The sequence below is a fragment of the Furipterus horrens genome, unplaced genomic scaffold (genome assembly GCF_987537825.1).
Source record: "Furipterus horrens unplaced genomic scaffold, mFurHor1.1.pri manual_scaffold_16, whole genome shotgun sequence".
Lineage (NCBI taxonomy): Eukaryota > Metazoa > Chordata > Mammalia > Chiroptera > Furipteridae > Furipterus > Furipterus horrens.
This window is the reverse complement of record NW_028327186.1, coordinates 3,996,586-4,010,522: the sequence shown is the minus strand read 5'-3', so window position 1 is coordinate 4,010,522 and position 13,937 is coordinate 3,996,586. Positions and strand designations below refer to the sequence as shown.

Genomic DNA, 13,937 nt, shown 5'->3' with positions numbered 1-13,937 from the left:
AGAAATAGCACTAGTGTGACCCTTCTTCCTCCTAGAATCATTATCCTTAAAATATTGGTGTCTACTTTTAAGTTAATGATTTATATACGTGAATAAACACTTAATATATTAACATGGAGAGACTCAAATGTTTTAGGGTTTCACTCTCAGTTAAGATGTAGAAGTTCATGAAAGACCATCATTACCACCAAAACAAGACAAATTGAATAAACCACGAGATCTTTTTTTTGTTTAATCCATTGGAAAGCTGAGATCTCCAAGAAGTTTAGAGGAACCAAATTCCAGAGGAACGGAGCTTTTTCTCGGTGAGCTAAACGCAGCAGCCAGTTTTACCCCTGGGGGCAGGGGAGTAAGAAGCCACCTGGGCTCTGATGGGAAATTGTATGGAAGTTAGAAGGAGCCAGCCCACGTCTTATCAACCACGTGGGCTGTACTGATGGGTTAGACCCGGATGAAAGGCCCTCTGAATCCACTCCACCAGGTTTTTACCAAGTGTGTGCCAGCTTGCAGAAAGTGGGGACCAGAATAAAAAGCAGGTGGGAGCTCCATAGACCTGAGCCCTTCAGATCCTGCCTCCAGACACGGAGACAAAGCAGTGATGAGCAGAAAGAAATTAAAACTGCCATTCAGGCCACCTCAACTCCTGATTAAACACAGTTGACCTCCGTGGCCTGGCAGCCTCTTCCTCACCACCAGAGAGGAGCCAGCAGAGGACAGAGGTGTCACAAAGAGAAAGAGCTGCTGAGAAGCCAGCCTGGACAAGCCTCACCTGAGCCCCAGCCTCAGTTCCGTGATCCCAAAGCAGTAAGGTCATTAGTGTTCAAGCCAGTCCCATTTCTGTCATTTCCAACCAAATGAATCTTCACCGATGCAAAGCACAAGCCGCAACCAGTTACTTACTACAGAGCATATGTCTATGTACACATATATGATTTCATAGGCAAATTCTTGCATAAATTGGCTATATGCAATTTCTGAAGAGCCATGGTTTCTGCTAAAAACTGACTACAATGAACTTTTTTAATGCTACAAAAGAATCAGGCAATATTACAGAATGACTGCAATTACTTTGAAAACCAATCATAACAGAACTTGAACGACCAAGTAGACAACGATGCTTCGTGGGTGCCTTTGTGGGATGCATGCTAACAAGACCTCCGCCACTCAGAACGTGGAGGAGTCCGTTTTGAAAGTGCCTCATGGCAAATTCGTTTTATTATCTTCCCCTCCACCTCTACCATCGCCTGTCACGTCTGCCACGGTGGAGGAGGAGGAGACAGAGATTCAAACTCTTACTAGAGATGCTAGGGGAAGGTTCTACACGGAATCTAAAAGGAGAAACTTAAAACACCACAGAAGACAGACAAAAAGTTTGAAAGTAAAAATAACCACTTAAGCATCAAAAAACCTTTCAAAATACCCCAAGTGCCATTTTAGTTGTTGAGAGTGGCCAAAAAACCTTCAAAAACTCATGCTCTCACCAAAAGAAAAAGAAAAAAAAAAAGAAAAAGACTCACACAGACTCCATATTTTCATGCCAAGTTCCAACCTTCCAAACTGGAGTGATATTTTATGAATCAGTTTATAAGGCCCTAAAAATAAGGAGCTATAACAGAAATAGGATCAGCCCGTCCCCTGTCCGGCTGCCCCACAGGCTGCTAGAAACGCGCGCTCAGTTGTACCCAAGAGACGGCAGCGGCTCCCCCCAGGTGCCCTTTCCTGTGTTGGTACCTCTAACCCCTAGAGAGTATGGCGGCTTACCTGGCCCAACTCGCAGGTTAATCGAGTGCTTCATGGAGGAGGAAGAGTTCTCAGGCCCCCCCCTCGCTGGCATGGGCCAGCTGGCTACTCCCAAGCCATGTCCAGGTTGGGGTAACACAAGCTTAAAGACAAGGTACGGTGACAACTATGGCCACCATGTTTAGCCACAAAGAACATGTCCCCATGGGAAAGCTTGGATTACTCTGATTCATCTTGCCAAGAAACTTCCAAAATGTCTTTTGTGTCCTGGCCGGTGTGGCTCAGTTGTTTGGAGTTCCATCCCTTTAGACCAAAAGCTCATGGGTTCAATTCCTGGTCAGGGCACAGACCCAGGAGGTGGGTTTGATCACTGGTCGTGGACAAGAAGGTAACTAATTGATGTTTCTCTTACCCATCAATGTCTGTCTGTCTGTCTCTCTTCCCCCCACCCTTCCTCTCTCTAAAAGTAATGAGAAAAGGTCCTCGGGTGGGAATTTAAAAAATAATGTCTTTTGCTGGTGTCCCAGTGAATTAGTTTTCCCCCCTTCTAAACTCCCAATGTTTGATGCTTATTGGCTAAACCTATTAGGAGATGCCCTGTCCTCAACACAGCGACCAAGTTCACGAAGTTCCTTATGTACAATAAGAAGGACAAGAAGCAAAATACACACCGTTCTCCCGTGTCTCTGTTCCTATCCAGAGCAGAGCTGGCACCACCTTAAAAACGCTGCTTCTCCCGCTCAGCAACGCGCAGAGAGGTGACCCTTGGGGGCAGGGCAGGGGAGGTCACTTTCTGAGCAACATCCGAAATTCATCTCTGGTGCTGTTTCCATCACACCCTACCCCACCGTGTTGTGTTCTAATTTCATTCCCTTCATTACAGGCTAAATAATCTAAATGGAAAGGATGCCTTGAGGCGAACCCCGGGGACGGAAATGCACACACAAGCACATGTCGGCAGTCTCTGCCATCGCGGCCCTCATGAGGAGGGCAGCCGGCGACCAGACAGACACTCCATGACATCGCCCGCGCGCATCCTGGGATTTCTGGCCAGTGACCAGCAGCTCATGGGCGCTGGCCGGACTGGAGGGGGAACGAGGTTAAAACATACGTGCCCTTGGGTTTCCTGGTACTTTTTAGCTACTGGTAATTCATGCCACGGTCTATCCTCCCTGTTTTTGTCAGGGTGCGGGAAGGGACAGAGGAAGCCCCTCAGGCGAGGCGGCGGTGGCAAGCCCTCTGCGGTTACCGCGTGGAGCTCTCCAGGAGTTGCAGAGAGGCCTCCATCCAGCAAAACCTCCTCTCGCGCCTCCCTGACGCATGCAGACTAGGCTCCAGAGGGCGACTACCTGGACAGGTTCGGGACTGCACCAAATCGCTGAGCCGAGCTGCGAAGGCTAGTTTTTAAATAGCAAAACTGTTCAAAAAGCGCGCCACATCCATGATTTATGGCTACAGTTCTGCAACACTACACGGAGACACAGACGTGCTCTATTCTTATACGAAGATACATCCTGAAGCTACAAAAGCGCCACTCCCCAGGGTCAGCCGTGTCTCCAGGCAGGAAACACCACCTGCGAGCAGCAAGGTGTCCCTCTTCATCAGGGGACACACACAGGCAGTCTGCGAGTGACAAAGCACCGTGAAATGTTCCTAAACACCTAACAGGTAATCCACAGCCTGCTCACCTCCAGGCACGGGATGTAAGAACTGGGGTTCTTACCCCAAGATGCCTATTAATTAGAATCAGCTTTACAAACACTGACACCCAAGTCCCACCCCAGATCCCTCCGATCAGGACAGCGGGGGACAGGTCAGTGCACGGCAAAGCCGTGGTTCTCACACATGAGCATGATCAAATTGGCCAGGACAGCCTGGGAAGGGACTGAGCGCTGCACCTGTCCCCATAGTTTCTGATGGTTGGGTGGGGGCAGCGTACTGAGAACAGGTTTCTAGGCTCCACACTGTGAGAACCACTGCTTCGTGGGACCCCAGGGAGACTAATTCGCGTAGCCAGGACGAAGGACCGCTGTCTTAGAAAACCGAGCTCTGGCCAGGGTGCCGAGGGGAGGAATTCTCACCCCAGCTCTGCCCCAAGCTGGGGCCTGACAACAATAAGCCATTGAGGTTTTCGGGCCTCCACTTGCTCTTGTTCCATGAAATGGAGACACTGCATTAATGAGATCCTGGGTTCCTTCCAGGAGTGCCTTCTTTTCAAATGTCTGCTACATGTGAAATGCTGACACTCACCCACGTAGGAAGAAGAAGGGACCCAACAGGAATGAAGAAACAGCTTTCAAAACACAGGGAGAGGTGAAATTCGTGCTCATGGGACTCTGGTGCACTTGGGGACATACCAGTGGGGGTGGTCTGGGGACGTGCCATCGTGCCGAGTGGGCGTGCGCGGGGAGTCGGCCGTGCCGTTCTCCAGACTCACCTGTTAGCACCTGGCAGAGCTGCCCAGGTCCCTGGGCCTCGGCGGCGGGGCTGGCTGTCAGGGACCATTTGCGCCTGACCAGGTGTTCGCGTCCGCTGAGCGAGCCCTGGGAGCTGTTGAGGGGCTGGATGAGCACCTGCTCTTGCCCAAGCTGGATGAGGCCGACCTGCCCAGAGAAAGGAAGATGGGTTGCCGGTCACCTTCACGTACACACGCCCACAACCCCAGCAGCCCAAGGGCAGCGAGGCCACCTGGCTCCCACATCTGGGCTTTTTCTTTGCAGGTACCGAGCCCAAGGAGGAGCTTCTGTGTGGCTTGAAGCATCCCACCAGCAGTTGAAGCTGGGGAGGGGGGCACGAGGCATGGAGGGGTACAGTGATCTAAGCAACAGCACCCATGTCCCAGGTTTGCTTTCAAAGATGTATTTATTAATAAAAACACACTTGATTTTTACAATAATTTTAAAGTCATCCCCTAGAAGTCTGACTGAAGAGGCAACCCCAAACATGTTGGGATCAAATGGCAATTATATCCCTAATGAGCAAATGGACAGCTCCCTGGGAGGTATTAGTTATATAATAATTCTAATACTTAGAATTACATACAGGATGGACCCAGTCAGACCTGTATGATCACTAGCTTTGTGATAAGGGATGTGTGCATGTTTTCCCAGAACTGGTAGCATTTTAGAGAAGCTGGCAAAGTATCCAATGGGTTAGACCTGTAATTCTAATTTAAAGGGCATCGTTGATTTAGACTAGTGATTTTAAACCCTTCCTAGGTGTATAAGCAGCAGTACAATGTATCAGAGGACTTACAAAAAGGTTCCCCATGTTTATAAGATGACCTTAATAGGTTTATAAGAATCATTTAAGTACTTGCAAAGGGTATGTTCTATAATCAAACAAAGAGCTTGAAAATGAAGTTGAATATGTTGAATTTCTAAACAGTTTGAAGGGGTTAAAAGTTGTTAATCACCAAACTTGCAAATGGGGGCCAGATATTATCCAAATCCCCCTTACAAAGGATTGCAAAAAGTTGCTAAATGACAGCTAGAATGTGATTTGTCCATTGGATGAACAATTGAAGAACTAGGATTTTTAATTGGCCTCTTTAATAGAATGAATACTGATTCTAAAATATATATATGTGCACACGATGCAGAGAACTATTCCCCTCGCTTGGAGCCAATGCTCCTTCCCCAGCATCCCTGCTGCTGCTTCCCCTTCTGATTAGGGGTGAACAGGACAAGGTACACCCCCCACAAGGAACCGAAGGGCTGGGGGAGGGCCGATGTTTGCACACTGGCTCCATGTCAATGCCCCCACTGCGGGTCAATGGTCAGGGCAGCTTTTGCTAGCAGATTCAGTAGGTCGGGTGGATCAGTCCTAGGCTGTTACAAACATCCTTTCTTCTCTCTTTCTCCCACCAAGCTCCTAAAAGCCACAACATACTAACCCAGTGGTCTTCAAACCCCCGTGTGCATCAAAACCACCTGGAAGTCCTGGGGGAGATCCACCCAGCACGTGCCCCTCTCACAGGTCCCCATGGGATGGTGACGCTGCCGTCCAGCACAACACAGAGAGATTCCTCCAGCCTTGAGCACAGAACTCACTCAAGCCAAATGACACAGACCCCGCCCCCACCTTCCAAAAGGATGCATCGATACCAAGCCTCTGTGAAAGTAAATCAGATCACCCAAAAAGATCGCCTACAACCTTCAGTCCTCAGACACGGGGTGAGACCGTGCTTACTGCTTGAAGCAGATGTCAAGGTTTCCCATTCATTAGAACGTCTGCCAACAACAACTCAGAGATTTTACTGCCCAAATAAAACTCGTAAAGTGTCACTGTGTGGCCTGCAGGCAAGCGCAGCCTTCACCCTCTCCCCTGAAGTTACAACTTGACTGTGTTCACCCCAATACTTTGGAGAGACTAAAGAAGTGGGCTCAGCCGGAGGAGCCCCGTGAGCCCTGCAGGAGGTTCTCAGCTCTAACAAGGGGGCCTGACTTCCTGAAATGCGCAGAGTGCGGAGGCCAAAGGCCCCCTCGGGGCTGGCACTTTCAAGCCAGTGGTCATTCATGCAGCCTAGAGTTTGCATTTACAAGCTGCGTGTACAAGGCCAGTTAGCAGGTAGTCCTAACGAAGTGCAATAGACGGAGAATCTCACCTTGGTGAGAAATCCTGCTAACACACGACACGGTCTAGCTCCTAGGGGGAGCTTTGCTTTAGAAGGTCTTGTCCAGACACCTCCCCCCAATGCTATCACCAGAGACTCCCCAGTCAATAGCCAGAAAGGCTCTCCATTGCCTCTAGGCCAGTGACCCTCACAACGCAGCACCTGGGAACCTGCCAGAAACTCTAGCTCTCAGACCGCAGTGAGGCCCAGCCACTGCGTAACAAATCCTCCAGGGACCCTTGAGGCCAGTGCCAGGCTGAGAACCACGGCTCCAGGGTAAATTCTCAAAGCCTGAGGCTGGCACCCTGGCCCCACCTCACCTAATCCACACACCTGTCCATTCCGTTCACTCCCACCCTGTCCTAACAAAATCACCTCCTACCGCTAGCCCACAGCCAGTGCATGGGCCCTTCTCTCAGGAAGGACCCGGTCATGCTGCCTTTGCCATCACCCTCCCTCCTAGAAGCCAAGACCCACTCCCTTCAGCTCCAGTCCTTCTCCCACCCCCAGCCACCCTGCAGGCTCCACTGTGCCGTCATTCCTGTGCAAATCTGGACTTCCCCCACCACCCCGAGACAGGGCCTGCACTTATTTCTCTTTGAGGCTTGATGGGAGCCTGCCAGAGTGTCCTACACACAGCAGGTGTGTGACAACGATCTAGTCATTCAGTCAACAGTGCTGACTGATTGGCTGATTTATACCTGGCAAGTCTAGGAACGACCTGTGAGGCAAGAGATGTGTTTTCAATGCCTTAACATGCCAGCTCTCACTTCCTGATGTCACAGACTTCCTCTGTTTCGTGCTATCAACAGCCATGCAAGGCCGATGTTATTCATCCCCTTCCCGCCCCTGTATGGCTGCAGATGGGGAGGTTCCAAGCAGCCCCGCACAGCCGTACAGTCTCATTTCCTAAAGAAGGAGAGCGTGACGGCATCTGTGTGCAGACGCGTGCACAGGGAACGGCTAACCGGTGGCTCTGAACGGTTCCCTCCAACGCGCTGGCTGCAAAAACGTCTCCCGTCGGGCACATCCAAGGTCAGGCAGCTGCAGCCTTTCCGAGTGCAGGAAATAAGCTCCAAGAATGCAATCAGTCTAAGACGTCTTCGGTTCGTCATCCCATCTTGAACTTCTTTTCAAAAAAAAAACATGTTGCCAAAGAAGCAAAAGTTCAAATGAGGAAATCTCATTACGTATCCTAGGTGACGGTCACGGGCAGCATGACAGAATGTCACCGTGAGGCCGTGTGAACATCTTTCCAGACAAGGTTGGACGCCTTAGACTTCTCTGATCCAAGTTCTTCCCCTGTGCTCCTCCACGCCGCCAAAGTTCACAATGTCCTTCGCCTCCTTACTTTCTCTGAACTCCACTCAATTGTTTCTTCTTACAAAGCTTTACAACTGCGCTTTGCATTTTCCAAATACATTTATTTATGCTGCACTTGATAAGTAATATTCATTGATGAGTCGTACTAGGCACCTTCCCGACCCCTGTATCAATATGATGATGTAGGACCATGTAGTTTGGTCTATTTGCTCCCTTCCAAGGAGTCTTCACACCACATAATTTTTGCCAAGACTAATTCCTGCTCTGCTGTATGTGATCGAGTGATGTGGCATTTAAAAAGCAGTCCATTTTAGAATCAATCAAGAGTCTAGAAACTCTCTTCTAAAAGGACAGGTGGCAGCATCCCAGACCTGCCCCTTCAGCACAGGAGTCATGTCAGTGCAGGCTATCCTCTGGAGAACGGGGTCCCCCAACTCTCCCAGTCTGAGCTGCCTGCGCACGCACTGGCTGGCCTCAGCTCCCTGCTATTCTCATTTGGACCACGCTCCCCCGTGGAACCAGAGCGAGCATCTGTAAAAGCTCCAAGTGCCCCGGGAGGAAGCGCGATCAGAACCATGAATGAAAGAGCAACACTAGGCTACCCAAATGCCTGCGCTGCTGTCGGAGTGACTGGCCAGAGCTGGGTGGGCTGGGCCATCAGGTCGACCCCAGTGGCCGACCTGGATGAGGGGCCTCTAAGCAGGCATCCCATGGGCTGTGGCTGTGACGCCTGGGAAGGCATGCTAGAAGCATCCCTGACCTTCTCTCTGCCCCTCTGGGGGTGGCCTGCAAAATGGGCACAGCTTCTTAACCTCCCGCAGCCTGGAGCTCCTAGGGGTCTGGTCTGGTCCCAACAGCATGACCCTGGTGGGCACAGCCTTGGCCAAAAAGGGGCAGACAAATCCAGATGTGTGAACTCCCCAGAGTTTGTTGGTATTCATCTAAGGCAGAATAGCCACTGCTCAGCTGACCAAAGCCGCTGGCAGGGCCTCCCCTCCTCTGCGGTGGAAAACAGTCCCTTCATTCAACCGCTTCAGACAAGCAGCGCAGCCGTGTTAGACTGCCACTCATTCTGCTCCTTGGCGTCCCATCTCCACTGCCAACTCGGGAGAAGTTTAACCTGATTCCAGTTCTGCTGGCGTTCCGCGATCGGGTCCTATTCACAGCAGGCGGCTGGTCCAGACTTACGTAAATTATTTGGGGCAGGAAATACCTTCCTCGCAGGCCCAGACGTCACTGCTTTGAAATTATACAGTTACAAACACTCTTCCAAAACCTTACGTGAGATCTGAGGACTCCCTGAAATGTAAATAAAAGGAAGCAGCATAAACAGAAAACAATACGTCAGCCTGTGGTCTCTGTAGATCCAAAGAGTGCAGCTTGTCTAGATTTCCAAAATAAGACAGAGAGAGGAAACGCCACGGGCCCACGCCGGTGCCCATGGGCAAACGCGGTGGGTGGTGGACAAATGGGGTAGGAGATTTACTCTGCAAGCCCCTAAACAATGAAGTAAGGATGTATTCTAATCAGGCACCTCCTTAAAACATCTCTGGAGCCAGACAGCACAGCAGAGTCATTGCAACAGGGAGCAGAGCCTGCGTGCCCCTGCCCCTGCCCCCAAAACTCTCCACGGAGTCATCGTGGGGATGTTCGATGTGGCAGGATTTAACAGGTACTCAACATCGGAATAAAGTTTTATTGAACACAGCCATGTCCATCCGTTTATTTACCGTCTGTGGCGGCTGTCTCCCTAAAAGGGAGGTGTTGAGTAGTGGCAACAGAGATCATACGGCCCGCAAAGCCTGAAATAGTTACTACTTGGCCTTTTACAGACTCAGTTTGCACTGCTTGATTCTCTAGCTACAAGGGGGCTTGGCGATGCCGCCGTCTGTGGCCACCAGAAATGATCTACAGGACATGGTCTGTCTCTCATGCCTTGCAGCCAAGCCTGTCCTGACACACGCCACACACATGCACGCCCCCGCCCCCCATGTCCGGCTCACAACGCTTCCACCGTGGTCAAGAGTGACTGACAGACGCCCACCCACCTGAGCTGTCTCAGGCACATCTGAGGACCGCAACGAAAGCAGCGTGACCCGCGACGCAAACTTGGTTGGTCTACTTTCCCGTTCCTTCTTTTCTCTGTGCGCTCCGGGACCACCTCGCAACTAAGAGGCCTCCTCCGAGTCACCAGGCTGTCTCCTCGCTCCTGCTTTCAGCCAGCGTGCTCGGGAAGAAGGGTCCAACATCCAGCCCCCACGAACGGGATGAACCAGGCAGACTAAACAACAGAAGTGTCTGCTCCAGCAGGAATTTAGAATCTCCAGTCTTAGAGGTCCACCCGCAGCTGGCACCGCTGAACCTCAGCCTCTTGGCCGCGTTCCTTTATCTAAAGCACAGCGCCCCCACATGGCGCCAAAGGGAAGGACGGTCCCCAGAGCCTGGAGGACTGAAGTGAACCCTCCCTGCTCACATGCCATCTGTGAGTGGGCCCAGCACTCGCTCTGTGGGGATTTAAATCAATGTTATCCAGATTTCCACCTCCGGCTCCCTCACAGATAGCTGCTCGCTGGAAACTTTACACCAAGAAGTATAAACTCTGACCTCTACAGAAACTCACTAAACCGCAGCAAATGGGATTCAGATGTTTCCATGTACAGTACAGTGATGTGACCTAGACTTTAAACACTTTGGCAAAAACAGCAGAAATGATGTGGGCCTTCCAGTCCCTCCCAGAACATGAGACAGCCTTGACCCGTGTCCTACAGTGAACTGAGCCTTCCACACTCCGACTTACACCTCTTTGCCCACAGCCCGCATGCTCTGCCCCTCCACGGTCCGTTATCCTCGTTTAACCGAAGAAAAACAATTCTTCCCAGCTGAGCAAAAGTAGACTACATTCTGATCAGGACGCAGACAAGTCCTGAAAGGGACGCTGGTGAAGGCCAGTCCCAGGACATTACCCCCAGGGTCCCCTACATTGCTCAGAAGAAAGCGGGAGTCTCCCATAAACACCTGCACCCCCAGGCTTTCTGGCTTTGTTGCAGATTCCAGGAGACCAGTTGCAGCCTATTTGGGTAAGAGCTGGGGAACTCTAGATGGTGCAACCAGATGAGGTGGAGTCGGGGAAGCAGATTCTTGGGCCTGGGAAGGACAGGCACAGAAGAATACCAGAAACTGCTTCCCCAGCAGCCGGTCCTGACAGCTGATAGAGCAGCAACTGTGTGTTTCATGCCCTGAGCCTATATGAGGCTTTGCTGGGGGCAGCCCATCTGCTAGCCATGTGGGCTCCTCGGGGCACCATGGGGCAGTTGAGAAGCATTTGGCTGGGCATCAATGCATCCAAGTGATCACTGTGAGTACAGGCAGGGCAGAGGTGCACAATACCTTCCCCTGGCCCTTGGAGCACCTGCCACACGTGCCTCAAATGCAGCGAGGCAGGGTCTTGGGGACAGAGGAAGAGCTATGCCACAGCAAGGGAGCTTCTGGGGACAGGGAGAGTCTTATCACCAAAGTAAGCACTCCTTGGGTGCCACACAAATGCCTACATGTAGTGTAAGGGAACGAGGACATGAACACCCCCCCCCTCCTGGTTCTCACCGTTCCGCTAATTAGAGTAGGTTAGCGGCCGGTCAGGGGAGCCCTTCAAACATCCTTTTCGAGGTACAGAAGGGCTCAGAAGGATGAAGGAAGGTGAATGCCCACCACCCCATCCCCACACCCAAGAAGAGCTGAGATGCACACACACAGGTGCTCCCAAGGCATGCACACATACACCCCTGTGCGGACGCAGATACAACCGGGCGACGTGCGCCTCTCAGCCCGGGGCAGGTGTGGGTGGAGCACCACTAAAGGCTGAAGTTCCCACCGAGGTGCCCTCCCTCGCACCCCAGCCCTCCGCGGGCACCACCCCCGCGCCGCGACAGACCGACGGGCAGACCCGGAGGGGGCGCGGGCAGTACCAGGCCGCCGGCGGCGCCGCAGGTGCTGATGGAGACCAGGGAGCCCGGGTGGCCGAGCACACTGCCCGAGTAGAAGCACAGCTCAGCGGGCCGTCCGCGGCGGCCGGACGCGCCTGCCTCCTCCACCTCGAAGCCGCGGGACAGGAAGCGCAGGTCGCGGCGCAGCTGCAGGTAGAGGTCGCGCCCGAAGGCCGGCAGGTGCAGCAGCAGGGCGCGCTCGCCGGGCGGGGGGCGCTCGGGGGGCGCGCGGGGCCGCCGCCGCCTCCGGGGCCCGGGGAAGCCGGGCAGCTGCAGCAGGTGCAGGGCGTCGGGGCGCACCCGCCGCGGGAGCACCACTTCCACGTCGGCCGCAGCGTCGCCGACAGCTGAGGGGAGAGAGGAGACGCGTCAGCGCAGCGGGGCCCGCCCGGCCGCCCGCCCTCCCGCCGGCCGCCGGCCGCCAGCCGCGCGCGGGTCCAGCGCCGGGCACGCCGCGCCAGCTCCGGGACAACGCGGCCCCGAGCGGGCGCTCTCGTCCCTTCCCTCGCGCCGGCACCTCAGAGCGCACCAGCGCCTCCGCCCGGGCCGGACCACCCGGGGAAGCTCTCCCGGGCGGCCGCCCGGCTCGGAGCCCCGTCCCGCGGCTGCGGCCTGCGCCTCCTCGGCCCCGGGCGCTGGCAGCCGTCCGCCGTCGGAGCCGGGCTGCGCGGGCAGGCTGAGGATGCCTCCGGAGGGCAGGAGCAAGGTGGTCGCGAGAGGCACCGGCGAAGGACGGCGGGAGAGGGAGCGCTACCTGTGCCTGGGTCCAGTCCCCAAACCAGCAGCAGCAGCAAGGGCAGGACGAGAGGAGGCAGCAGGGCGCCGTCACACATGGTACTTGGGAGGAGCGGCCCCCCGGACAGTCGCGGCGGAGCAGGAGCGCGCGAGGCGGCGGCGCCAGCCGGAGTGAAACCCTCCTGCCTCTGGAAAAAGTAATTAGCGCTGCGGACAAACCCAACGTGGTAAACCTCAAGCCCCGCCTTCTCCTCGAAGCTCAGGAGATGATTGGGCTCTTGCTTTCCCCTGCCCCGCCTTCCTCTCCCCTATTGGGTAGGACGGGTCAAAACCAGGGTGCGTAGTTAGGTTGTAAGCACTTTCTTACACGTGGTTTCTGGGCAGAGGCGGGTACTGAACACCAGGTGGCGCGCGATCCCGGAGGACCCGGGAGGACACCTTTGGAGAACAGCGGGCGGCCCAATCTTCAGAGCTTCCCCTCAATTCGGAAATCCTCTGACCCTGCTGCCTAGCTGCATAAGAAGGACGGAAATCGTCCTGGCCAGCCGTTTCACCCATAAAAGCATATTCTCTGCATCTAAAGTAAAACTAGTTTTGGTTGTTTGGAGCCGGACATCCCTGCGCACCTGTGTTTGCACCTGATTGATGGCGACATCCAGTGCGACAGTATTTATCCAAACCCTTCACACCTCCTGTAGTCTTGATCCTCACAGAAGCCGGTGGAACAGGCGTGATCACACCGTCCTACAGTCTGAGAAACCGAGGGAGCGCATAAGGAGCTTCTTACGTCACCCAGCAAGTCACCATTAGAGCAAGAGCTAGAGTTTGTGGTCCTGACTTCCAGCCCGGAGCTGCTCACCAGGTTGAAGGCAGGCGGGAAGGAATATTAGCCGAGTTTTACTGGTTACAGAGCGGGGGTACAAAGTGGCAAAGTCTGAACTGGAACCCAAGTCTTCCAGTATCAGAATGAGTTCAGTTTTTCCCCCCAGCGGACTATTACTGAGGTCTTCAGGAAAGCTCATTCCTTTAGCTTCCTGAGGACCATCTTGTAAAAAAAAAAAATTAATCAAAGCGTGACTGTTCTGGGATCTCTCCCCCTCCCTTCGCTGGCCTGCTTGTTTTCCATTTTCTCAAAGCAGAGAAGTCACACCACTCCCACCGAACTCTGCTTGTGGGCTCTCAGAATTCATCCCAGAATTACATATCAGAAGGCATCAAGGGGTGAACACTGTCCAGCTGCCATGATGTTTAATTAACCCAGGGAGTGGGCCACGTCACTGGTTCTCGTTAAAGCCCACCACCCTCACTACTGCAGACTAGCTGCTGTGTGTGTCCCTGCGTTGTGGCTGATGGAAGCCTTTTCTACCCTCCACTCGGGCACCTGCGGCTCCTGGAAACCTCAGCACACCTCCTGCTCATGGCCAGGCTCGTGGCTTCCTTCCTCCCTCTAGACGGCAGCCTCTCAGCCCACTGAAGGCTCAGCAGCACCTTCTGGTGGCCCAAGAAATCATGATAAGCTTTTTGGTGCACAATTGCTGGCAAAA

The 13,937-nt window shown here is 53.5% G+C and overlaps 1 protein-coding gene across 1 annotated transcript in view; it reads right to left on the bottom strand.

Annotated features, from left to right (window-relative positions):
* The window catches only part of ADAMTS17 (ADAM metallopeptidase with thrombospondin type 1 motif 17), a 205,773-nt gene extending 193,201 nt beyond the window's left edge, over nucleotides 1-12,572 (bottom strand). The window contains exons 1-3 of the mRNA XM_090263585.1: nucleotides 12,413-12,572; nucleotides 11,641-12,005; nucleotides 4,178-4,343 (exon numbers count right to left, since the gene is read on the bottom strand). Coding sequence (XP_090119711.1) covers nucleotides 4,178-4,343; nucleotides 11,641-12,005; nucleotides 12,413-12,491 — 610 coding nt within the window. The 5' untranslated portion in view covers nucleotides 12,492-12,572. The remainder of the gene's footprint in view (nucleotides 1-4,177; nucleotides 4,344-11,640; nucleotides 12,006-12,412) is intronic.
* Between the last annotated feature and the right edge of the window lie 1,365 nt (nucleotides 12,573-13,937).